The following is a 27,496-nucleotide window of genomic DNA, read 5'->3' on the forward strand; positions in this document are numbered from 1 at the left end:
GTATTTATTATATTACAAAAATAGCCCATGCTTTGGTCATATTCCAATCAGATCTGTAAAAAAATTAAAATTCCAACTTGATATCACTGATATTTAATGATTTATTGGATCGATCCACTTCCTATCTCTTATAATGGGAAAATTTTTCAAAGACGCACCAAATCCAGAATCAGATCCGGATCGAAATAATGTCAATACCTCATGATGACATCATCATAAAGAAGCTGTATACCAAGTTTGAAGTCAATCAGAACTGGAGTTTCGGAGAAGAAGACGATTGAAATTTTCGTAATGGACTACAGACAACGACGGATGCCACTTGACGACAATAGCTTACAGCCTGTCGGCCGGTAAGCTAAAGAGGAAAAAAGAAAAAGACAAACATCAGATGCGCTGATCCACAGTCCACAAAGTTACACCTTGTATAAAGGATTTAAGATGTTTTATAAAGACACATGTAAAAGATCTGATCACACACGAGTTCATCAACCATTTCCGTTTTTTTTTTTCTCTTGATGATGTTTTTACAGAAAAATATGAAAATAAAAATTGAGAAAATTCATTATTTGATAAGTAAGAAGCCTCAAACTTACTACTTGGACTTATAGATAGATAGATAGATAGATAGATAGATAGATAGATAGATAGATAGATAGATAGATAGATAGATAGATAGATAGATAGATAGATAGATAGATAGATAGATAGATAGATAGATAGATAGATAGATAGATAGATAGATAGATAGATAGATAGATAGTCCATTATTTGAATCTTACTGTATCTATTTCATTGTACTATATGACTATGTCAGTTGAATTTTACTTGTGGATTAATGAAGTTAATTTAATGTTTTCATCACAGGGTGTTTGGATTGTCAAAGTAACATCATGTAACAGGTAGAATACTACTGTTCCATTAGACCTTTTCGAGCCCTTACAGACAGATTGGGTCAAAGAAGTGCAACCACCATGATGTCGCCCTCTGGTTTTGATTGTAAAGCCTTCAGTTTGTTTATTGAACGTTGCATAATTTAGCAAAAATAGACCATACTGACACAAAACTGTGGAGCTGGGAGTTCATATGATACTAAACAATAGCTTACCAAAACATTTAAATTGTAAATTTCATCTAACATGTACTTAATAAATGCCATTTTGCTGCACTTTTAATGTAAATTTTAAGTCACACCTATAATTGAACTGTTTGCCAGGAAAAACTTATTATTTAATAAAAAAAAAAAAAAGTTCTGAAAGCCATGAAATGTTATTAATACAGTGAAAAACCAAAGGCAATAGAGTAAAAAAAAAAAAAATCAAACATCACAGTTTACAAAGTAAAAAGTGCAAAAATACAACAGTCAGGAACAAGAGGCACTATAGAATAAATAAATAAAAGTCCTTTATTTTTAAGGTTGTAATATCAACATGTTCATAATGTTAAACCTCAGTGCATCATGGGATACTAATCATGTCGATCATGTGAAAATAATAAAATAAAGAAAGTAAAAATAAAGGAAAAAATAAAAATTAGGTCACAAATGTAAAAAAGAAGAAGAAGGGGAGGGTGATTAATAAAATAAATAAATCATTAAATTAAATCTAAGGTAGGAAAGCAATAGATCAGTAATATCAATAATTTAATAACTGATTGAGGGAAGACTTACTCTAAATGAAATGAGTCCAATGAATGAATGAGACCAGCAGAATGAGTCTGGAAATCTTCTCTCAAAAAATTATTAACTTATTTTAAAGAGAAATCCGAGTGAAGCTCATGTGAGTCAGCATCTAGTGGCCATCTGTGGTATTACACTTTAAATTGGTTAAAAAAAAAAAAAAAAAGAAAAGTGCTTTATTTCTTAGCTGAAGATGGAAAAGCTAAACAAAAATTAAACAAGTGAGCAGTGTCCAAATGCAACTACAGGCCATTTTTACTGCACTGACAATATTACTGAGTACTTTCCTTTTCATTTACTGTTTACTTCAATGCTACTTCATCTCAGAAACTTTTTTTCTGCCCTATGTTTGTCTGATGGATTTAATTACTTTACATATTAAGGCTTCAACACACAAAACATAGGACCAAATCATGAAATATTCTGTAGAAAATTAAGACGTTCAGACAAATATTTGATTTAGAGTATTTAATTTATGTAAAAATAGAAAAGATTCATGATTTTCTACTTTTCCTTCAGTCTTTTTTTTTTTTTTTTAAATTTGCTATGATGTTTTTTTGACATAGTAAAGACAAACACTGACAATGAACTGATATTTTTGCACATTAAGAGTCATACAAACAGGTAACACAGATATTAAAACCTACAGCAGGAAAAGCAACGTCAGAAAAAAAGAAACTAAAAATGAGAGAATAGAGATAAACTTACAGGAACATGTAAACTGTTTCCGTTAGTGTTTTCATGTCAGAGGACGCTGTGAGTCAACACTTTTGGGAACATGAATCACCTGGAAACCTGCAGCGATAAGAGTCCAGAACCACTTTATGACACCTGAAGATCATTAATCAGCTTTGTACTTTATCAGAAAGACTCATATTCCACACACTGTAAACACACATATTATACTATATTTCATTACAAAGTATGTCAAAAGACACATTTAAAAAAAAAAAAAAACAAGAAAAAGTATGACTACAAATGAGAAAAAGAAAAACTAAACAGACACTGACAATCTCATTTCCCATATTTTTTGAAAGTAAGTGCTGGTAATTTCTCAAACATGAGACAAATTTAAGATTGTAGAATTGAATATACTGAAAGCATCAATTAAAAAAGGCTAATTGTGTAGTAAAAAGAGAAAACAATAAAGTAATGTTTTAAAATCTGTGCATCTTTTTCTTTATGTCACGGTTTTGTGTGTGAAAAGAGAACAATACATAATAAATTAAAGACAGATGAATGAATAAAATTGTGTGTGTGTGTGTGTGTGTGTGTGTGTGTGTGTGTGTGTGTGTGTGTGTGTGTGAAAGAACAGAAAGAAAGAGATCTGACTTTTATGTCATGATTTAATTCGCTGTGTGACGCTCAGTGTGTTTACATGTACTGCCTCCTTGTGGCAGTTTTTTTTTTTGTACCTTGACGAAATGTTACTTTCTATGAAGTGACAGTAAAATGATAATATACTCAGTTATGTTCAATTATCTCCACCCACTTACATTTTATTCTATAGTTTGGTTGTAATTCAGTGAAAGTAAAACTAAAGCAAATTTAAAAAAAAAAAAAAAAAGTTGAAAAAATGTATTTTCTAATCCAGTATTTTATAGATTTACAATTTACACTTCATAGATGATGCCATATCATATCATATAATATTTCTGAAAAACTTGTCTTCAGTCCCTCAATTGTCTAAATATCCATGAGTAAATAACAAACATAAGCTGGCACAGAATTTGGTTTTAGTTTTAATTATGACGACCTCTGACAAACCAGTTCATCATGTAGTCTTCATTTTATCCTTTACACGTCTAATGAAAACTGAACACAGAAACACAATACACGTAACTCTAACCGTCTGAGAATGTCTATATCCTCTGTATAATAAATTGAAAAATGACTTTTATGTTTAAATGCAACAACAATAAGCTGCAACAATAAATTTCCAAAAAGCAGAATTTGGTTTGGGGTAGGGGTAAGGTTAGGCGTAGGGTTAGGTGTAGGGGTAGGGGTAAGGATAGGGTTGGGGTTAGGATTAGGGTTAGGGTTATAAAATATATGTATATGTATGCATATGGGGCATACGAGTGTGTGTGTGTGTGTGTGTATATATGCATGTATGTGTGTGTGTATAGATAGATAGATAGATAGATAGATAGATAGATAGATAGATAGATAGATAGATAGATAGATAGATAGATAGATAGATAGACAAAAATATAATATATAAATATCTTATCTTAATGGACATGGGCGGTACATGAACAGAACAAAAGGAACAGTTTTTGTGTCACAAATGTCACAAATACATGGAAATGAAACAACATATATTAATAAAAAAATAAAAATACACACACACACACACATATATATATTTTTTATTTATTTATTTATTTTTTTTTTTAATTTATTATGTTTATTTATTTATTTATTTATTTATATATTTTGCTGTCACAACATTCTCTCTTATCTTAAGGGACATGGACATTACATGAACCGATCAAAATAAAAAAGGTTGTGTTAAAAACAGGAGCCGGAGAAGAGCCTTTCTAACCAATCAGAGGCCAGACAGGCGGTACCTCCCCCTACCGTCTGCTACCGGCAGGTGTCGCTGTGAGATTTTCTTTGAGCGGAAACGGAAACAGAAGAAGAGTGAAAGGCGCTACGGGGAGAATTAAAATGTCTGCTCCGAAAACCATCCCGAAAGATGCTCAGGTAATGATAGAAAGGCATTCCACATGGCTTTTATTTAACTGTCATCACCTTCTGGAGGAGTACCATCCGGGTCTTTATTTATAAAGTGTAAAAAGGAGATTTTTGATGCGCATTTCTCTCCAAACGTTAGCTAGCTTGTAGGCTAAGTTAGCATTAGCCTCCAGTTTACAACAACAGCTCACAGCTAATGAGCCAATGTTAGAAAATTCAGTGTGACAAAACGTTTGTTGTTTTTATTGGTCCGGGTCGTTTGTGTTTGTGTATTTTGACCGTTTCGTTTTTTTCAAGCAAGGAGTTAACTTTTTGCAGCAGCGAGTTTAACAGCACAACATGTGTCAGCTCAGACGTAAACAAGCAGTGAGGGGTTAAACAGTTCACCATGACCTGTCAAAGTAAAGTACAGCAGGAGGCACTTTAGAGATTAAGTGGTATTCGCGGCTGCAGCTCTAGATTGTTTTCATTGTGGAGGGGAATCTTCAGATTATTTTCTGGATGAATGTTTTGTTGTTTTTTTTAAATCTCACATCCACTCAGTCGTACGAGGGTGGAGGGTTTGAAAACCTGAGGGGACACATTAAACTAATGGTGTTTATCCACCGAATTTATAGCTTCAGACATAAGCTGCAACTATTAGTCGGTTACTTGTTTACAGCAAAATTATACAATAGTCAGATGTGTAGTTTTAATTGTAAAATGGATTTTTCACACTCATCCAACCCTCCTCTTCTGCTTATCTGTTAACAGAATGTGTTTAACTTGTGTTTGTATGTTCTTTGTTTAACTCTTTTGTTTTATAATCATTGTTATATTCTGTGAATCTTTTAAATCTTGATTTTCTCCCCTTTTGCAATGAATAATAAAGCCTTTTTTGATTCTTGATTGATCCCTTAATTAACAGAATTGTTATTATTTTAGACCCACAAATGCAGTTTTCACAGCTTTACTTTAAAAAAAAAAAAAAAAAAAATCAAATAACCACAAAGGCTGTTCATTGCATTGACATTTCATTAAAAAAATGGAAAAATATGTCTTGGAAAAACTGTATTATTCTGTTTTCAATCAATACAATTATTTAATGTAAAAAAAAAAAAAAAAAAAAAAAAGGCAGAAACTTTAGTTTTCTGAGTCTCAGAAGGATATGATCAATGCTTTGTTTCTTCTGCTCTTTGATGATAAACTGCAGTGACCAATCACAAAGTTAATCATCTTGGGCTTTGAAACATTTTTCACAATTTCCTGACATTTTTAGACTAGACAACTCATTCATTAAGTGAGACTCTAATCAAAGCATTTCCGCCTCTTCTTGTGTAAAGAATTTTTTTGGGAGATATTTAGAGTTTTTGATAGGCAAATTAAGTGTAAGAACATCTTGATCGGAATGCATGTATTGTGACTATGCCTTGTATTTAACTCTCTACAATAATGTTAAGCATTCTATAGTTTGATGGCGTTTTACTATGTGTGTGTAGGTGATGATTCAGATCCTGAAGGACATGGGCATCACAGAGTATGAGCCCCGAGTCATCAACCAGATGTTGGAGTTTACCTACAGTGAGTTCAGTTTTATTTAGTGTACATATTTTGAGGAACTCTTGTTTTTGTGTCATTTTAATTCATAATCATAATAACCCTGGTTTATAGGATATGTCACCACCATCATCGAAGATGCCAAAATCTATGCCACACATGCCAAGAAGTCCACTGTTGATGCAGATGACATCAAACTGGCCATTCAGTGTCGGATGGACCAGTCATTCACATCGCCACCACCACGAGATGTAAGCTCCGCCCCCTCACCACTGACAGTTTCAGTTCCTCTTTGTGAGTCTAAAATACCTTTTTTTTCCTCTGTAGTTCCTGTTGGAGGTCGCGAGACAGAAGAACCAGACACCCCTTCCTCTGATCAAACCATACACTGGACCACGGCTCCCCCCAGACCGTTACTGTCTAACCGCCCCCAACTACAGACTGAAATCTATACAGAAGAAGGTAGAGTTCAAAATCAGAGAATCAACGTTGTATAATGAGTCTGATGAAGTCTGAAAACACATGCTCTTTATTACAACTGTTAGGGCCACACTGAAGAGGTGAAAAGGGTATAATCAGAAATGTTCATAATATTAAGAGAGCAAAGTAATAGTTTGATCTGTCATATTCCAGGCATATTACGCGTTAAATTAAAATTCATTAAATCTAGGACAAATTAAGGGAGTAACAAACAGTTTCCCTTTTTATTTTTTTTATGTTGAGGTGCTTTGAACCAAATGCAGGTAGGAGTTGCCTTCAGGTCACCTAGAAAACATGATTATTCTCCTAATAATGAGATTTTTGTCATAAAAAGATAAATTTCTATCCACTGCTATAGTACCTATTTTCATGTATAATCGCAATTTTTATTCTTGTAGTAGAAATACTTTTTCTCAAAATTTTGGTCTGGACACTCCTTTTTTACCTTACAATGCATCTAGAAAATATTCACAGTGCGTTTTTTTCCCCTTGTGTTACAGCCTTATTCCAAAGTAGATTAAATTCATTTTTACCTCAAAATTCTACACACAGACAAAGTGAAAAAAAAAATCAAGTTCAAAGTTTTTGTTTGAAACTTTTGCAAATTTATTAAAAATATAAAACAATAGTATAACATGTACAAAAGGATTCACAGCGTTTGCTATGACGCTTAAAAGTTGAGCTCAGGTGCGTCTTGTTTCCACTCATCATGCTTCAGATGTTTCTATGACTTGATTGGAGTCCACCTGTGGTAAGTTCAGTTGATTGGACAGAAGCCACTCCTCAGTAAAAGGCACATGACAGCCTGTCTGCAGTTTGACAAAACACACCTGAAGAACTCTCTGACCATGAGAAAGAAAATCCTCTGGTTTGTTGAAACAAAGATTGAACTGTGTGTCATGTCTGGAGGAAACCATGCAGGACTTATCACTGGCCCAGTATCACCTTACAGTGAAGCATGATGGAGGCAGCATCAGGCTGTGGGGATGTTTTTAACAGCAGGAACTGGGAGACGAGTCAGGGACGAGGGAAAGATCAATGCAGCAAAGCACAGAGACATCCTTGATGATAACCTGCTCCAGAACAACCCCAAACACACAGCCAAGATAATAAAGCAGAGGCTTCAGGACAACAGTGTCTGAATGTCCTTGAGTGGCCCAGACCTGAACCCCACTGAACAGGTCTGAAAATGGCTGCACACTGATGCTCCTCATCCAGCCTGATGGAGCTGGAGTGGTTCTGCAAAGAAGAATGGGACAAACTGCACAAAAATAGGTGTGCCAAGCTTGTTACATCAGACTTGAAGCTGTAATTGTTTCCAAAGATGCGTCAACACTATTGTAAGTATAGAGCAAACGCTGTGAATCCTTATATCTATGCTATAGATTATGCTATGTCTTTGTTGTTTTTTTATTGTTTATACAATTGCTAAAAGTTTAAAAAAGAAACTTTTTCACTCTGTCGTTATGAGATATTATGTGCAGAATTTTCAGGTGAATTTAAGCTATTTTGAAATAAGGCTGTAACACAAGAAAATGTGAAAAAAAAGTGTAGTGCTGTGAAAACTTTCCAGATGCCCTGTGTCACAAATATGCAAAAAATGTAAGAAATCAGGAAGCGGGCCAAAACTTTTTCACAACACTATACAATCACAATTTTCTTTTAGCAGAAACGCGTTTTCTCAAAATCCATTTTTTTCCATCAGTGTAACCTGGACACTCCTTTTTACCTCACTTATACAGAATTAGCCTGAGATGGATGGATGAATGAATGAATGAAATCTTTATTTCGAACATGTAGACAGTGAAATCAAAACAAAAATCAGCTAACAAAATATAAGTACTGGTACATAAATGACTGATAAGCAAGCAAACAAACAACAAAATAAATAAATAATAATAGTAAATAAATAATAATAATATAAATAAAACAAATGAAATGAAATTATACATGCTCGAAAAGGAGTGGGAAGAAGTAAAAACTTATGTACTCCTACCCCCAATTTCTCAAGATTCATCATGTCTTTCATTCTCTTGAGAGTAATTTTCTGTAAACAGAGCAAACAGGAGTTGATTACACAGAATTCAATCAAAGCATTATGGGAAATGTAGTTGTAAAACATGAACAGAGGACCATATCCTCTTTAATCTTGTTTTGGACATTACAGAAGCTCTAAGTTTTCTTTTCTCTTCAGGTGTCGTCATCCGCCAGCAGGATATCAGTTCCTCGCCTCAGTGTCGGCGCCGTCTCCAGTCGACCGACCACGCCCACCCTCGGTGAGTCAGCGTTAAATGAGCAGTTCACAGTAAAACAGATCTGCAGCTCATCAGGATTTTCATTATTATTTTAATCTGATCATCAGTGTATGAATCATCATCTTTATTTCCAGACTCAGGTGTTCATTTAAAAACAAACGAGCAACAAATAAAAATAAATAAAAAAAAAAACACAGGCCAAACATCACCAAGAATGTTTTGTGTAACTGACAAAAGGACCTGAACATTTTATGTTATTGACTTTTTGCCTTTGATGTCGTCTCCACAGGGACGCCTTCTGTGCAGTCGGTCACCGCTAAAGTCGGCACTCCAGTGTCTCTGACGGGTCAGAGGTTCACCGTTCAGATCCCCCCTCCCTCTCAGACCACCACCCCCAAAACCAGTAAGTCTCCAGATCTCCCAGTGTCACGCACAATCATCCTGTCAGTTGTACTTGACTCAAAATGAAGCACAAACAGGCACAGGATTAAACATGTAATTCAAGTTATATTCACATAAAAGACTGAAAAACAACAATGCTTAAAAGAACAAAGAGCCTGATTCAACAACCATTTGTAAAAGGAAATTTCTTCTTTAATGTTGCCCACAATTTTCGCCAGAAATCTAGCATGAGTGTTTTTTTCCGTTGTATTTGTTAAAAACCAAATCTTGTGCACATCTGAATGCTGTTTTGTGCAGGTTATGTTTAACCCATAAAGACCCAAACCTCCACCTGCGACCAAAAGCATCTGCTGAACTAAAATGTTTCATATCTGTGATCCACTAATCCTATCAATAAGTAAATAATTGGTGCAAAATGCAGTTTTTCATCATTTTATGGTCATCAGATTTGACCCATTTGGACATTCAGAGGCTCTGTAGTTACCTTGGAAACACCGCCATCTTCTCAGGGTTCATACACATTTTTCAAGGTCAAATTCAAGCACTTTTAAGGGTCATTTTCAAATTTTTCCAAATCCATATTTTACAGAAATACATAAAGTCAGGATTATTTATTTCACTTTTTATCACCATGATGTACATTGTATTATACTATAAACATGTAAAATTGTGTTTCATAATAGCAAAGAGTTTAGAGGTTAAAGGAGAACACAAAGTTTTATCCAGAAAAAGGGGAGGCGCTTCAGGTGCACTTGCATTGAGCCAAAGATTAAGATAAAATGTACCTGGAGTCGACCTGAGAACACCGGGGAATTTACTTTTTTGACAAAATTTTATTTTTCAAAACGTATCGCTTCTCTGTAAGTAGCTTTGGCTTGAGTTAATATTAAAAATAAATAAATCACATCAGTCAGAATTGCAAACACTTTCAAGCACTTGAATTGAAAATCAAGCACTTTTCAGACTTGGAAAACACAACATTGAAATTCAAGCATTTTCAAGGATTTTAAACACCCGTGTACACACTGTCGTCTACAGCACTGATTCACCAGTAAAACCCATGGAGTTTGATAAATGACAGTGGATGGAAACACTTGGTTTTACATTCATTTATTGAGATCTTTGCTGAAAAAGTCACTTTTTCTTCAGTTTTGTGTGTTTTGATAGAATAACCTTTAACTCTGAGTTTTCATGATCATCTAAATTAAATATAGGAAAATACATGATTTACAATGAAAAATGGAAAATACAGAGGATGTTATAATAAATGGTGATAAATCACTTAAAGGTTGACCAGAGATAAAAATTCATACAGGAACTGTGACCAAAGTAGCACTTGGTCTTTATGGGTTAAATCAAGCTTCATTAAATCTATATCCCGTTTGTTTCCGTAGCAACGCCATCCACGCCGGCCGTGTCCAACGTCCTGATCAACCCGTCTCTGATCGGATCGAAGAACATCCTGATCACAACCAACATGGTGTCGCAGAACTCCAGTGGAGAATCTCTGAAGAGGAAACACGAGGATGACGACGACTACGACGCTTTGTGACAGTGAACAAGAGTTTTAACAAAATCCTTTAACAAGGTAACATGACCACGACAATTTGTGAAGAAAATCTTTTTTTTTTTTTTTTTTCAAACCCCTCTGTAGTTGATGTAACAAACAATGCTTGATGGTGACAAACGAGATTTTTAACAAAAACCCATTTGTAACAACTACTCATTAGCATGTTTACGCTCCAAACCGGACTGAACCGGATTAACCAATCAGCTAACAGGAAGTGTGACGCTTATGAGATTTCACAATAAAAGTAATTTAAAAGAAAAAAATGCACTGTCTCTTCATACTTCCTGTTTTTTAAAGACTATTCCACATAAAATTTACAACTTAAATCCACATGTTATTTTATATAATACAGGGTTTCTGCAGGTATCAGAAATTCTAATTTAACACCACTTTAAACATATTTAATGGCCGTGTCCACCTGCAGATGCAGTTTTATGTATACATACAGTTTACCGTCAACAGGCTTTAATCTGGTTCTGAACAGTTCCTCCTCTGACCAGTTCTACTGAAACTTTAGTTTTCCTTTTTTTCCAACATTTGCTAATATTTCCCCCCCTCTTTCGCCATGGCATGAGCATGCTCACAGCACGTTGTATTCCAAGCATCAGGTGTTGACTTCGTGCATTGGCCGTAAACAATAGCCAATTACAGGCTCCCACCTGTCAATCATCACACTGTACTTCCGATAAAAATTATTAAATGTTTATATAATCAAATTAACTCATGAATAACAATGCTTTTTGTCCATCAAGTGTATTTAATTTTTTAATGCCTCTGGACATTGAATTTAATGCTTTTTAATGCCATTTAAGGCCTTAATTTTCAGAATATCTATGGTTTTTAATGACCTACAGAAACCCTATTATACAAATGTATCGTCAAAGTGTTCAGTTTAACACAAACAGAAAAGCAGAACATTATTGATATTTGACAAACTGGAGCAACTAAATGTTGATTCAAGTAAATTGTAAAAATTTAGGTTTACTGTGATAAATAATGGCAGATTTTGGCAACAACATGAAAAAAATTATATTAAAGTAGTAAATATGAGAAAAAACTAGGATGTAAACATACTGCACTTGGAGAATAGAAATATGAAGCTGTATTTGACACAGATAAGATGAAATAAATCCTGTAGTTTAACTAATTTCACATCCCAGTGATTCCAAAATGAACCCAAATTCCTCCCTTTTTTTAATCACTCAAACTAATTATTATTTATAAAAGACAAATTAGTGCCTTAACTCTAATGAATATTAAGTTAAAGCATAACTTTAATGCTTATGAAGTTAATTATTGAACACTTTTTTTGTAAACTGTCACCTTCCTGTCAATGTAAATCCATAAAAATTAAGATTGCAGTGAGGATTAGTGGAATATTTTAGATCGAGCAGGTGATTGATCTACATGTTTTATACATTAGTCATGAGAGAAAACTAAAATCATCCATGAATCAATTTGATTAATTTATGGTGAGTTTGATGTTCAGTGATCCAAATTTATCAACGGCTAATTTCAGTATCTGTTCACTTTAACAGTTTCCAAATCAAAGATGATACTTACAGACATAATACATGTCATTAGTTCTTGTCTTGAAGTAACTAATCTGAATATTTCCACTTAAAGTTAAACACTTTTATCAAACTCTTGAGTAAATATAATTAGGAATAAAGTTGGACTTAATTTTCCCCCCTTTTTATATGAATACATGTTCACACATTTTAAGAATTTGTAATTGAATATAAAAAATACTTTTGAAAGTTGTAACCTTAAAGTCACTAAAATCAATAACTCAGTTTATAGTTTTGAGTAATTCTGCTAAATTCGAAATTATCAAATTGTTAGAAAACCTTACTATTGTAAAACTTGTAGTGAAGTAGTTAAAAAAAAAAACTGTCTTCCTCCTATGTTTTACTGCCCAAATTCAACTCATTTCATATTAATACATTCATTTTTACATTTTCCTGCAAATATTATGTAGAAATAATCAATTTGGCTTTAATTCTGTTCAGTTTAATATGCGGTTTTCAATTTGAGCAAATTCAGAGTTAAAGGAGTAATCGTATACATACATCTGTTAAATTGTAACTTTGTATTACTTGAATGAAAATGTAATTTTCCCCTTGTTTTATCATCCAAATTGTTGCGTTATTCTTAATTGTTGAGTTTTTCAGCAAATCCTTCGCTTTATGTCAATATATAGAAATACTTCTACTGAATTATAGTAAATATTCGTCAGTGTTTCCCATAATAAACAGTCGACATCGATGAGTGTTAGTTCATTTTACCTTTAATAAGAAAAAGAAAACTAAAATAAAAATCTCAAAATAAAAAATACATGGCAAAACAATAGACTCTTAAATGATTATGAGAATAATCATGGTCGTGATGATGATACAGTAGAAGTAATAAGTCACCATAATAATAATAATAATAATAATAATATAATAATAATCAGAAGCATAATAATAATAATAATAATAATCTAATCTTTTGTGGTGTTGTGGCACCAGCAGAAATCACTTCATGTTTATAGACATTATGGTAGAAGCATCGCACGGCCGGGGCGTGGCACTTTGTCCAAATATTTTCACACTTAGTAAAGTTTGACCCCACATATGCACGACAAAATAAGGACAGAATCACAGCTCGTACGATTCACAGCACTGCTTGGAAAGAAAAAACCCAAAAACTAAAAACATGCTCCGTGTCGCGTTCTTCTTCTTCTTCCCTTCGAAGTGACGTCGCAGCCTCAGCAGAGGAGGAGCAGCAGGAGGAGGGGAGGGGCAGGGGGCGGGGTTTGGCAGTTTTAAATGAGGGGGAAAAAATAGAACCCAAAACAAAACAGTGGCTTCAAAATCACACCGACAAAGGCAGAACAATGCTCAAAAATGCTCGACATTCTTCTCGTTTTTCTCCTGAAATGAGGCGAACAGAGCGTCTGCAGGTCGGCCCGATCGGGAAAAGTTTGTGAGATGGCAAAAACGTGGCGACCCTGAACGCCTCACAGCCGCCTGGTTTCACTATAAACATGATAAAAAGCTGCTCAGGTCCTTCACATCATGGAGGAAGTAAGAGTTCACGTGTTGCCGTTTGGTTTAATTACATCTTCGACTGCTTTATGGCACGAATTCAATCGAGTCGTTAAAAAAAAAAAATCTAAATTGCTGATTGAATTTTAATGCTTTACTGCAGGAGAAGTTAAGTCGTACAGAGTTTTACATAAATAACTGCACAAAAACAATATGATATGCAAAAAGCTGCGATTTTTTAACTGTAATTTATACAAAGCGTTTGTTTCATGGCATCAAGTTAATTTTATGTCACAATTTCGGGAAAAAGAGAATATGTTTAAGATGTTAAAGGTGCTTGGTTTATTTGAGAAATAATTTTAATAAGATGTTTAAGATGATAAAGTTAAAATGTTTAGTTATAGTTTGTTAAAAAAAACAAAAGTAATACATTTCAGACTAATTTCATATTTAACAGAAAAATGTTAATTTTACGTCAATTTTTAAAATTTTAGATACATTTACAGCAAAATGCAACGTTTCCTTTCGTCAGTTTTTTTGTTTTTGTGTATATTAATACAGATTTACATGCTTTTCACTCATATTTATGACTACTTCAGATTTTTTTTTTTTTTTTTTTTACTGAAATCTTAAAAATCACAACCAGATGCAAGAATTATATCTTTAGAAACACATTATTTTACTTTACATGACAGGTTTTAGTTTCAAGCCGATATCGTACATGAATATCTTTTAAATTGTAAAATATCGTAATCGACTTAACCATGAAATTTGACATTTTTTTGCTTTTAATACATATTTACAGGCTTTTTTTCAGCAAATATGAGCATTTTTAATTTTAGAATTAGTGAAATCTTAAAATCAACACCATGTTTAAACGTTCTCATCCAAGAAAAACATATTTACATGGTCTTTTGACACATTCTTTCAAAATACTCGTAATATAATTAAGCACTGAAAGTTATTTATGAGCAACGACGAACTCTGGCATTTGTTAGTATTTTGGAAATTGGCAACGTAAATATTTCGAAGGCACAGTGCAGTTTACAGCAGAGGTTAAATTCAATGAAGTGGGTTAATTATGAAAAATAAAAAAAAACAATATTAAAAAGATATTTGTGTGTTTTTTAAGCAGAGATGAGGATAAACCAAACGAACAGCAGCGTTTCCCTTTGACGAGCTGATGATCCTTCAATGGCAGCAGAAACACACGTTAACGTTTCAACTCTATTTCGACAGTTTCCCGCTGAGAACTGAACCGTTACGAGGCTTATTTAACAAAACGTCACTAAACTGAACGACAAGCTTTAACATTGCCTGGAAAAGAAAAAAAAAAAAAAAGACGAGGTCCACGTCTGGTCCGAAGTCTGAGCCGATTTTAAGAAACGATTCCAGCACGACGCGAGTTTTATTTGTACTTTAAAGCAGATGTTTCGGTATTTTAAAAACGGACAGATGAAGCAGGAAGGGGACAAATTTAACCTGAAACTCAATGAAAACAAACTGGATTTTAACGTTTTCTTCAAATGTTGATTCTTGACATTAAATAACATCGACTTCGCTGACGTTGGTTGAAAAATGCGCGAACCTGACACTAATGTAGTTTTTTTTTTTTTTGTCTTAAATCCAGTTTAAACTGAGTGAAAAGTTTTTATTTACACAGAAAATGAGGTTTAAATGTTATTTTGTTTGGATCTTCTTAACCATGATGATACTTCGTTGTAGTTGAGCCAAAAATTTGCAAGTTATTTGCTTTAATACAGAAATATCTTTTTTTTGTTCTATAACAACTCAATTTAAATGTTGCTATAAAATGTAAAATGCACATAGGTTTAATAGTTAATCATTTGTAATAGACAAATTTTCTTAAATTGTGACGTGGAGAAAAACTAAGTCGTGAAAAACAGACTCAAGGTGTAGTGTTTTTTTTTAACCAAAAGTATTTGCTCCAAATCTATGTATTAATTAAAATTTAACCTGAAACTCGATGAAAGCAAACTGGATTTAAACATTTTCTTTAACTGTTGATTCTTGACATTAAATAACCTTCGCTGACATTGGCTGAAATACGTGCGAAACTGAAATGTAGTTTTTGTCTTAAATCCAGTCAAATCTAAGTTTAAACTGACTGAAAAGTTTTTATTTACACAGAAAATGAGGTTTAAATGATATTTTCTCTTAACCATATTTGTTTGTAGTTGAGCCAAAAAATTATAAGTTATTTGCTTTTATACAGAAATATCTTTTGTTTTGTAACGTATAAAATGTAAAATGCACAGAGGTGTAATAGTTAATCTGTAAAATGCAACAAATTTTCTTTGTGACAAGGGGGGACAAGTCGAGAATGGTCCATAACTCTGAAAAACAGACTCTAGTTGTACTTTTTGGGCCCAAAACATATTTGCTCCAAATCAGTGTATCAATTCTGCCAATACTTCTTTTCAATTCAACAAAAACTCAAAAGACAGACTTCTTTTTACCTCCAAAATGTGAGAGTTCAGCTAAAACATTCTTCAGCTGAGACGAACAATTACTTTCATTGTTGATCAAGCTGTTTTTCGTGATTTATCGATTAGTTTGTTTTATATCATGCTGGAGAAGACGGAACAAACCAGAATCAAAGAATTTCAACTTTTTATGAAGAAATTTCTTAGTTGTGAACCATCGCAAATACAGTCGTCAACTAATCGATGAATCGCCGCTGCTCTAGACATATAGTAAACCTCCGAAACACACGACTACTTACTTCAGCTTGAATTTGAACTTTTATTGTGTTCTGGGCTTGAACGCAGGTGTAGTCTAGAAACAAAACTATAAGACAAATGTAGATTAATACGCTGCTAAAAATAGTCCCCAACATATTTCCTTCTGTTTCTCTGCTAATAAACTACAGCAGCTGTTTGACGTCTGATATGTTAACAGCGAGAAAAGAGCAAAACTCGAGCCGCTGGAACGCCTCAAAGCGTTTAGACACAGAGAAGCCGTGACGGACATTTGACGAGATGGACGAGGGTTTGGAGTGCGACGAGAGCGAGTGGATGCTGGTGAATCGAGCTTCAGTCGGCGGCGTAAGACTGCTGTGTGTGTGTGTGTGTGTGTGCGCGATGTAAAAAGCATCTACAGTATGTACTCGAAGAAAAACGGCGAACACAGACCTCAACTGCTCGTACAAGATTAATTTTTTTCATCTATGTTTCAAATATATATTCTGTTTGTACAAGGCGGTCGACATTCAAAAGGATCTGAAAGTAAAAGAAGACAGATTTCTACATTTCGGAGCTCACACCCGTCCGACCCCACGACAAACAAACAGCAGAGGTCGAACCGCCGACGTCCGCCTGCAGAAAACCAACAGAAGACAGATGAGAAGACGGCGGCAGCGGCGAAATGAAGCGAGAGAGGAAGAACAGCAGCGAGCGTCCGCTCAGACATGCCCTCATCGTCCCCTCCGGCGGGGGAATGTTAACGTGACGTGTGATGTGTGTGGTGGTTTCGTCGAAGCGAGCGCATGAAGGTCGGCGAGCTCCTAGCAGTCCTCGTCTTTGTCGTCCACGACGCCTTTGAGCCGCAGACGAGCGAAGTCCTCGAAGACGAAGTCGTCGTCCTGGGAGATGCTGCTGAGGACGAGAGACAGACAGACGAGTTACAGACGAGTTACAGACGGTTACGAGTCACCGAGGTTTATGGACGTTACTGTGGAGTTCAGGCTCAGGAGGCCGGATTTGGTTTGTTTTATGTAATAGATGAAGCACAAGTTCAAGTATGTGGACAAAAGTATGTGGACACGTTGAATTCAGGTGTCTTTTTTCTAATAGGGGTCTGGGATTCAAAACAATGACAAACATCAGAACAGTTTTATATTGGGATAAATATTATTGCATCAGTTAGTTTGCTTCCAAAATGCCTCAGTTTTTAGTTTCTCTCGACATTGTTTTTTTCTTTTCAAAACCATGACTGATTTTAAATGTTCTTCCTCTGAATTTCTAAAATATGTTTCATGCACAGACTGTAAATAATCATTCTGCCACAGCTAACCATCTACTTTCTTCACATCTTTAAGGGAATATTGATGTTTGTAAAACTATATGGATATAAATATTGGGACACATGTCTACAGCTGTAAGATGTCCTGTTCATGATTTGAGATAAAAACATCAGTATTTACTTAAAGTTTAAATGGTGAGATGTGAAGAAAGTAGATGGCTAGTTGTGGTAGAAAATTATTTACTGTCAGAACATTTAAAATCAGTCATGGTTTAGAACAGAAAAAAAAAAACAATGTCGAGAGAAACTGAAAACTATCAGAGGCATTTTGGAAGCAAAGATCATTGAAACAAAACTAACCAATGCAATAATATTTATCACAATATAAAACTATATTACAACATTTGTCATTATTGTTTTGTATCCCAGACCTCTGTTTGAAAAACACCTGACTTCAATGTGTCCCAATACTTCTGTCCATATAGTGTAGTTCGTTTCTCTACAGTTTAGAGTAATTTTTTTTATAACATTTTCCTTTTACTCACTACAAATTCTATTAAATACTTCTACATTACATAACTAGTTTGTTACATTAGATTCAAAATGTATTTTAATTTTCAACTTAACATTTTATTGTGTTGTACAGGGTGACACAAAAAAACGGGAACTTTTTAACAATCCAATAAAACAAAGAGTGATGGAAGAAAAATATTTTATTCATAGTAACTGAAACCTTAAACCATGCCATTTAAGAAACAATGATGGAATTTTCATTTTTTAAAAATGACTTCCTGTAGATGGCGTCCTCCTGTATGAATGCATTCTTGAAATCTGCTGTTGAGATTCCTCATTGACCGTTGCAACATCTCAGCTGGGATACTGTGAATTTCATCCTGAATTCTCTGTTTTAACTCATCCAGAGTTCTTGGTCGAGTCGTGTACACTTTACTCTTGAGATAGCCCCACAAGAAAAAAATCACAAATGGACAAGTCCGGCGATCTAGGGGGCCAGGGAACGTTACCGAATCTTGAGATCACACGGTTACCGAACAATTCTTGCACAGCCGCCAATGGTTACTATGGTCAAAAAAATGGGAATTTTTGAAGTGCGTATTGGCAGACATGAGCAAGTGGCAGCACTGCGAGACAGTGACCTTGAGCAGGTAAATACACCCCCATTTTAGTAACCATTGGCGGCTGTGTGAGAATTGTTCGGTAACTGTGTGATCTCAAGATTCGGTAACGTTCCCTGGCCCCCTAGATCGCCAGATTTGTCCGTTTGTGATTTTTTTCTTGTGGGGCTATCTCAAGAGTAAAGTGTACACGACTCGACCAAGAACTCTGGATGAGTTAAAACAGAGAATTCAGGATGAAATTCACAGTATCCCAGCTGAGATGTTGCAACAGTCAATGAGGAATCTCAACAGCAGATTTCAAGAATGCATTCGTACAGGAGGACGCCATCTACAGGAAGTCATTTTTAAAAAATGAAAATTCCATCGTTTCTTAAATGGCATGGTTTAAGGTTTCAGTTACTATGAATAAAATATTTTTCTTCCATCACTCTTGGTTTTATTGGATTGTTAAAAAGTTAGCGTTTTTTTGTGTCACCCTGTACTGTTATTATTCTGTTTGTATATTTTAATTGTGATGTTTTATCTGCTTAGGGATTATGGAGGTAAATGAGTATTTTCACTATATTTGGGCATATTTACATATCATGTTGTTCAATACAGATCTTCATTTATATACCTAATTAATAAATAAATAAAAAGTACAGCTTTTTTCCCATTGTTGCATCTTTTTCAGTTAAAGTTGCATTAACCTTGTCATTCAGAAATATAACTGCCTTGCCTTTAGTAAATGAATGTAAATATGTTAAATGTTAATACCAATGTTTATATTTCATTTCTATACTAACTGCACATTTACTACCCTTAGTTTCCTTCCATTTATATTTGTGTTTTAACTGTTTTCTTTATTTTTTTTTATACTTTACATGATTCTATATTAACCCTCTCCGGTATCCGGGTGCACCTTTTATGCACACTTTGCACTTCGTTTTAAAAAACTTGATATTATTTTTCATAATTTAAATAAGGTTAGAATTCAAAAGTTGTTCATTTTTGCATGATCTTTAAAATTCTGGCCACCAACTAAAATTTGCTCATTGTAAACAAAAGAAAATTACAAGACTAGCATCTGTCTGCCAAGTGTGCCTATAACGCACTATTTCTTCCATTTGATCTGTATGATTAGGGCTGACCTTGATTTACAAAAATCAAATCAAATTAGAGCAGAAAAATAAATCAATATATAAAATTTAATAGTTTGATTTATAGGTGTGCATTTTGGCACACTTGGTGACAGATGCTAGTATTTTTGAACATTTGACCTAGCGCCAAAAATAATCATGCAAATTAACCAATGTTGCTTTAATCATTGACATATGCCAGGCTGTAAAAATCAAATAATGTGATCACTTTTTATGTGGTATACTGAAAAAAAATTAATTTTTTGTGTTTTTTGCATTAAAAAAAAGGGGTTGTTTACATTGCAAACACAGCATTTAAAGGGTTAAAAAGTGTGACAATTATTGACTGTTTGGTATTTATATTTACAGCTCAAGTTGATAAAATAGAAAAAAGTGTAAAAAAAGTTAAAAACAAACTGACATTTTTTTTTGACATTATTCCACAAGTGTGCAAAAAAACGCACACTTGGTGCTTAGTAAGGGCCTTACCGAACAGGATACCGGAGAGTTAAGTATCTCACTAGTACTGGTTATGGTTTTTAATTACCCATCATATTTGCTCCATTTCACGTTTAATGAAGCTTGTTTTTGGTCTTAAACTGATTATATTTGACAGAATCACTACATGATGTAAAAAAAAGAAAGCTCCTATCACTCACTTTGTGTCGAATTCTATCAAGTTGGTGTCGATGGGAGGGTCCATCTCTGGCACGGCTGGAAAACACACGAGAAGCGCACGTTAGTATGTCATGTCGTTGCCATGGAAACCACCTGCTCTGCGTGGAGATCTGGCGTTCTCACCTGACTGAGGGCGCGACGCCGGCGGCTCCACAGGTTTAGGATGCATCAAGATGAAGGGCAGCTCCACCGACACGTCTCTGGAAAACAACCACATCACAAATACTTTATTCTGGAATATTTATATCGAGTTCAAGAAAAACTGTATGTTTTATCTTATTTTAGTGTTCAAGTTACTTTCAGGTGAGTGTTTGCTGAGTTTTTCTTTGCATTCATTATGTCTGTGATAAGAGCAATAAACACTACAACTACAGAGCATCACTTTAATTTTACAGCAAAATAAAGAAACTTACTTTTGACTTTAAGCTTTAAATTTACTACAGATCATTTGTGTAGATTAAGAACTGTTTATTAAGACACAATAACATTTACTTCTGCATATGAAATAATCTGGTATTTATAGATATTTACTGTTTATCAGTAATTTGACTGTATATTATTGTTTGGTCACTGACATACTGTAACTGCAGATTAACAGTGTTTACACATTAAACAGACATTTCTGTAACTACTGTTGGCTCTTAAATCTACTAAAATCAACTTATGTTGTATTTTTTTCTACTTAGTGTTTAGACTGATGAGGAGACACATCTTGGGACTATTAATTTCAGGTTCAGTTTAGAGTCAAACATCTTTATTAACCCTTTCATGCATGAATTATGAAAAAAGTATCTATTTTATTTTTTTAGATTGATTTTAATTCTTAAAATTAGGCTAAAGTTGAAGTGCATTTAGATTTTTTTTTTTAAATATGCTTTTATGAAGAAGATATGTAACCTCCTGAGAAGTTTTGGCTTTATTTTTACATTAAATAACTGCCTATATTTGGAAACATGATGCAACAGTTTTTTCAGGTGCATTTCTTTTTTTTAATGGAATATTCTTTGCAGTGGACAGTTTTTTTATTTATTTTTTAATAAAGTTGTGAAACTTGTCCACAAACATAGACAGGAGGTTAACTTTATAAGATGTATAAGATCACAGATCAGTCCAAACTCTAAAACTAAGATCCTTTTTTTTTCTCATTGTATTGCTTTGGATCTATAGAGACTGCCCCCTGTGGTTTGGAGAATGTTTCCTTTATAACCCTTTGGAAAGTGAGCTTAAACTATGTGGACATCGTGCATGAAAGGGTTAAGGATGTTAAATGTGTTTTTTTCATATATTAAATTTATTTCTAATATTAGCGTCCATGCAGCTGTTACTGTTGTGCAGATGTTTTGATGAATTAAATGAACTGACTGAGTCCTGTTTTTCTTTTTTTAGCACTCATTTTTTTTGTAACTGAACTCAACAAAAATAGCTTTTTCTTAATTTTCCTGTTTTTACCTCCACCAGGAGGTATTGTGATCACTTTGCTTTGTGTGTTTGCATGTTTGTTTGTTAGCAAATTTATGGGAAAACTATTACAACCATCTTTACCAAAATTTACCCACAGATAGGCCTAGGCCCTGGGACCAACCCATTAAATTTTGGGCCAAGTAGGCCAAAGTTCAAGGTCACAGCAAGGTCACAAAATCTACAATTTTCCTATCTCTCATTGTGCAATTTTTAAAAATTTATAAAAAATTCAAAACTCTGATTAGCCTCCAAATTGATCCACCCATAGCTTAGAACAATATCTTGTATCTGGCTCAAAATTATCCACATCCACTGTGGAATGTGGACTCTGTGGACATTTACATTTAACACTGAAAATCCCATTTATGACACATTTAAAATTAGAACTCAACAAATATTGATTAGAATTTAATATAATTTGACATACACATGACTGGTAACAAGCTTCTACTTTTTCTGCTGTATGGAACAACCTTGAAACTTTAATTTAAAAAGAAATAGTCGATCCACACATGCACACTGTTCAGGGTGATTGGCGGATGAACATTTGTTTTTCTTTGTTTTGCTTCTATAACACAATGTAAGAATGGGATAAATGACAGTGCTTACCCTCCACGCGACACCACCAGTTTGACTTTGACTCTGTAGGACACCAGAATCCCAAGAACCTCTTTATTAGTGACGTCCTTCACTCTGCAACACAGACACAGTGTGGTCATGTGACAGTCATGTGACTCTGATGTGTATTGCGGTGTGTGTGTGTTAGTGTGTGCGTTGCTCACATAGTGGACGAGGCCAGGTTGGTGTCTTCGTGTTTGAGTTTTCCGTCCAGGGCCAGGCCTCTCTTCTCGCGGTTCTTGTCGAGCGTCGGGATCAGAGTGTAGACTTTACAGAAGGTGGAGCTGGATGACACCTGGTCGCTATGGAAACACACACATACGCCGAGCTGTCAATCAGATTGACCCCGCCCATCAGGTGACCTCAAATGAGTCTTTAGAGTCGGATCCTTTTACATGTCAGTTTAAACCACCTAAAATGAAACCAGTTACACCAGTTTGACTATTTCAACACACTTCATCAGCTGTTTAACCAATACATTAACTGATTTAACCCATTAAAACCAGACCATAACTAGTTTTGTGCTTTTCTATTCGAAGTCAGATGCAACTTGTGTGTGATAAGATTAGAGATATAAGATCATTAGATTTCATCATCATACATTTTCTGAAACACACATACAGAGAAGGTACAAAGCATTATGGGAAATGTATTTTATTTATTTTTCCGACCTGAATGAGGAAAATGGTACTGACTTGGATAAAAGCAATGTCCCTGAGTCTTCATTAACCCTAATATTCCACTACCAATGTGGAGAACTGTCCAATCAGAATAAAAACGCCTCATGTCACTCACTTCAATAGTAGAAACTGGTCTGATCATAAACTGAGATAATCTGTTCAATAGGAAAATATTAGCCATGCTGTTTTTCTGCTGATGTTTGACCCGGGTGGGGGTAACGTTAGGTCACATGATAAGTTTCCAGGAGGGACAGAAATAAGGAGGAAAAACAAAACTGGTGTGATAGCGACACAAAAGTTTCCACCACTGTGTCACGAATACATAGTTATTTTTTTTTTTATAAGTTATTCTTCTCATATTAACTCTGAACATTTCACAATAATTTATGATAAAACCTGATGGTTTAACTCAAGCTCTGTTTTTTTTCTCCTTCCATTTTTCAATCTGTTTCAGAGGCTGAGAAGTGGAGCTCTAGGGAAACCAGGTTTTAGGCTTTTTAAAGGGATAAATCTATTTAAAATGAGTTTATCTCCCAATATTGGAATAATATCAGTGAAGAATTTGTAAAAATATTGGGATACAAACTACCAAGGACATGTTCTGTGCTATATTTGGGTCATTTAACAGGAAAAGACATGCCAAGTAAGGATAAATATTTGATTAAAATCCTCTTGGTAGAGTCTAAAAAAGCCATCACACGAAAATGGTGTAAAGAGGACCCCCCCCCCCCCCCCAACCTAAATAACTGGAGAAACATTGTGAGAGAAATTCACAACATGGAGAAACTCACTTATATCGTAAGACTACAGCAAGCAACATATGAAGGTCAATGGAAAAAGTGGACAATATACAGGACGACAACTGACACCATGTTCTAAATCAGGGGTGTCAAACTCATTTTCTTCCAGGGGCCACATTCAGCCCAAATTAACCTGAAGTGGGCTGGACCAGAAAAAATAATAGCATGATAGCCAATGAATACTGACAGCTCCAAATTGTTTTAGTGCAAAAAATAACATTCAATTATGTAAATATTTACGTTTACAAACAATCCAAATGAAAAGGATGTGAATAACCTGAAAAAAATGAAATTTGTTAAGAAATATAAGTAAAAATTTATCAATATTATGCCTCAATTTACCATTTATACATGTGCATTATGAATTGGATCTACAAAGACACTAAACACTTAGTAACAGGCAGAATATTGTTAAAACTGCGCTTAATTTTCTTTAGACATTTCAGGTTCATATTTGTTCAGGTTATGCACATTTTATTGTTAAAGGATAGTTTGTTAATGTAAACACTTTCATAATTTAATGGTTTTTTTGCACTAAATCAAAGAGAAAAAAATGGTGTTGTCATTATTTATAGGTTATGATGAGATTATTTTTGAGTTTGATGGCCTAACTTGCACTTTGCAAATTCAACCTGTGGGCCGGATTGGAACCTTTGGCGGGTTGGTTTTGGCCCCCGGGCCGCATGTTTGTCACCTGTGATCTAAATGTTTGTGTTGTGAAATTTGAAAAAAAAAAAAAAAAAAAAAAAAAGTTCATCTGTGAGATCAAAACCATTCAAACCAGTTTAAACACATGATTTATCTTTTAATGCATTTAATCTGTACCTTCAACCAGTTAAAAGTTGAGACGATAGAGAACATTAGATCAGATATAAATAGATTCATGTCCATTATCATCAACTGTTAAATGAGACTGAACTGGGACTTACTCTGCCTCGAGCTGGGCCACTGGACATTTATACTGGGCAGTGCTGAACAGACAGATATCTGCATACTGACGCACTGAAGACAGAGAAAGAACATCAGCACCAGAACAAATAAACGACAAAAATCTAAAATAAAATGTCAGATCTGAGTCTGAGGAACATCCTACCAGAGATCTTGACTCTCTTCACAGTCTTGGTGGAGTTGTTAGTGACGTGAACGTTGACGCTAATGGGCTCCCCGTGGTAATACAGCTACACACAAAGCATGATGGGAAAAAAACAACACAAATTTAATAGTGTTACTTGTATAAAAGCTTTACCTTCTATAAACTTCTGCTCAGTTATGGCTCATTGACAAACTCACAGCCTTATGTTCAGGGTCATACATTAACATCTGCTCTGTTACCTGCTACTGTTTAGTTAATTTAACAGTTATTATATGGTGATATTTACAAGGAGTAGGTCAGTGTTTAAACAAAAAACACAGACAACAAGGAAAAAATAAAGATGAGTTGTGCATATGATACTGATCATTCAACTCACTTGTCAGCGTAATAATTTACATGTATCAGAGTTCCTACAAGTTAAATTTAAGACTTTTTAAGGCCTTTTTTTAAGACTACTTAGAACAGAATTTAAAGTCCATTTCACAGCTTACAGTTGGAACTGAGTCGACTAACGTTACTCTCTTGGCAGCTTGGACATTTAACAAACACATTTATACAGCCAATACAATACAGCCAACAAATTTATGGCAACATAACTTAAGATCTATCACATCAAATTTAATACCTTTAAAATATATTTTTTAAAGGTATTAAATGCAGATATTTATGTTGGTAAAAAAAAAAATGCAATAAGAAGGAGAGTTTTTTTCCATCTGTAAACATTAACTTCAGATACCCATACAGACAGTTTGGTATTTAATACAATATATTCATAAAAACCTTAATAAGTGAACACAGAACAAACACTGAGGGACAATGACTACTGTAAATACTGAGTAATTCAGCTAACCTGATTTAGAGTTCGTATTTCAGCTTTAATTTAATAGGACTATTATTATTGTATTAAAATCACGTATAAATAAAAGGTTCTGCTGTCAGACACCAACTGTTGGTTTCACTTTCACCACAAGGTGGCGACATAAATCAGGGCAGTTACACATGTATACTGAGCTGTGTGATATACATAAACACATGTATGATTACAACAGCGATTTTCCGAGTCATATGTAGAAATATTGTCTAGAATGTCTTCACATGTAGTCGTTACATGAAGTATGTTGACAATTGCCATTTTATATTTAGTGAGTGGAAATGCACCGATTGTGAAACTGAAGCCAGATAACTGTTAAAAATGATAACTGATACTGATCTAAGTTTCCTTTCCTGTTATTTATTCTTTGGTGCTAAAGAAACAAAACAAATTGATCAGAAGAAAAAAAGGGTAGTTTTAAAGCCTGTCAGTGTTTCTTCTTAAAATGAGAACAAATTTACTGAAAAACAACCTTTAATAAAAAGACAACAGTGGCAAACAGTGAAATTACATCTTATTTTCTGGTGTCAGACATTAAAGTCCATGTTTAGCCATTCATTTTGTGTATCCATTTTGGCAACCAGTATTTATATATTTAATTAATCTAATTTAATAAGACTGATGCTATAGTTTCATGAAGGTCTGTAAAAAACTAGAGCAGGGAATGACTCCCTCCATCTTACATCTCTTTACACACATTATGTTATTAACTCACAAGTTGATTATTACTTTATTATAGATTCACCTTCAGTCCAGACCCACAGAACTAAACCAACATACAAAGAGTAAGTAACACACACGATAAACTGAACATATAGATCATAAAGCTGATCACGGATGTCTTAAATGGCCAATATAAAAAGAGCAACAAGGAAAACAACATGTCATCACCGCTCCCTGAAAACATACAAACTGCTATACATCTATTATAAACTTAATTAGAAACCACAAGACTGCTGAACTGAACATTTAATCAAAGGTGTCAAACATTTCAGTTCAGGGGCCACAAACAGCCCAATGTGATCTCAAGGGAGTCGGACCAATAAAATAATAACATAATAACCTATAAATAATGTCAACTCCAAACTTTTATCGATGTTTCAGTGTGAAAAAAAGTAAAATTACATTCTAAAAATATGTACATCCACAAACTGTCCTTCAAAAAATGTGAACATGAACAAACTGAAATTTCTTCAGAAAAGTAAGGGCAATTTTAACAGTATTTTGCCTCAGTTTATCATTTACACATGTTCATTACAACGTACAGATCACAGTGGATCGACAAATACACAAAACATTAAGTAACAGGCAGAATATTGTTAAAATTGCACTAATTTACATAGACATGTTAATGTGTCTTCTCTTGTTGATGAAGAAGTGGAGCAAGCCCTCTCCTCCTGGCCACTT

General features: G+C 34.3%; 2 protein-coding genes across 3 annotated transcripts in view; one reads left to right on the top strand and one right to left on the bottom strand.

Annotated features, from left to right (window-relative positions):
- The first annotated feature begins 4,295 nt into the window (after nucleotides 1–4,295).
- On the top strand, nucleotides 4,296–10,881 carry taf9 (TAF9 RNA polymerase II, TATA box binding protein (TBP)-associated factor). Its single transcript, XM_030153788.1, has 7 exons — nucleotides 4,296–4,384; nucleotides 5,854–5,935; nucleotides 6,026–6,162; nucleotides 6,239–6,373; nucleotides 8,586–8,667; nucleotides 8,936–9,049; nucleotides 10,443–10,881. Exons 1-7 carry the CDS (start codon nucleotides 4,349–4,351, stop codon nucleotides 10,598–10,600), a joined length of 744 nt encoding a protein of 247 aa, XP_030009648.1. The 5' UTR covers nucleotides 4,296–4,348; the 3' UTR covers nucleotides 10,601–10,881.
- Nucleotides 10,882–13,895: 3,014 nt separating this feature from the next.
- LOC115432782 (arrestin red cell) overlaps nucleotides 13,896–27,496 on the bottom strand; it is a 42,826-nt gene continuing 29,225 nt past the window's right edge. Inside the window, exons 10-16 of one of the 2 annotated variants that reach the window (XM_030153787.1) lie at nucleotides 25,219–25,303; nucleotides 25,055–25,127; nucleotides 22,810–22,947; nucleotides 22,637–22,720; nucleotides 20,690–20,766; nucleotides 20,548–20,602; nucleotides 13,896–17,264 (exon numbers count right to left, since the gene is read on the bottom strand). In XM_030153787.1, the coding sequence (XP_030009647.1) occupies nucleotides 17,177–17,264; nucleotides 20,548–20,602; nucleotides 20,690–20,766; nucleotides 22,637–22,720; nucleotides 22,810–22,947; nucleotides 25,055–25,127; nucleotides 25,219–25,303 (600 nt within the window). In that variant the 3' untranslated portion in view covers nucleotides 13,896–17,176. Of the gene's footprint in view, nucleotides 17,268–20,547; nucleotides 20,603–20,689; nucleotides 20,767–22,636; nucleotides 22,721–22,809; nucleotides 22,948–25,054; nucleotides 25,128–25,218; nucleotides 25,304–27,496 lie in introns of both variants that reach the window. The other variant, XM_030153786.1, reaches the window with a different exon arrangement.

The sequence above is a fragment of the Sphaeramia orbicularis genome, chromosome 14 (assembly GCF_902148855.1).
Source record: "Sphaeramia orbicularis chromosome 14, fSphaOr1.1, whole genome shotgun sequence".
In the NCBI taxonomy this organism is placed as follows: domain Eukaryota; kingdom Metazoa; phylum Chordata; class Actinopteri; order Kurtiformes; family Apogonidae; genus Sphaeramia; species Sphaeramia orbicularis.

What these genes read in the sequence shown, in the direction of transcription:
- taf9 (XM_030153788.1), top strand. Translation starts at nt 4,349, where the DNA reads ATGTCTGCTCCGAAAACCATCCCGAAAGATGCTCAG. An exon ending in CCATCCCGAAAGATGCTCAG is followed by an intron (nt 4,385 to 5,853) that starts GTAATGATAGAA and finishes ATGTGTGTGTAG; the next exon opens with GTGATGATTCAGATCCTGAA. An exon ending in CATCGCCACCACCACGAGAT is followed by an intron (nt 6,163 to 6,238) that starts GTAAGCTCCGCC and finishes TTTCCTCTGTAG; the next exon opens with TTCCTGTTGGAGGTCGCGAG.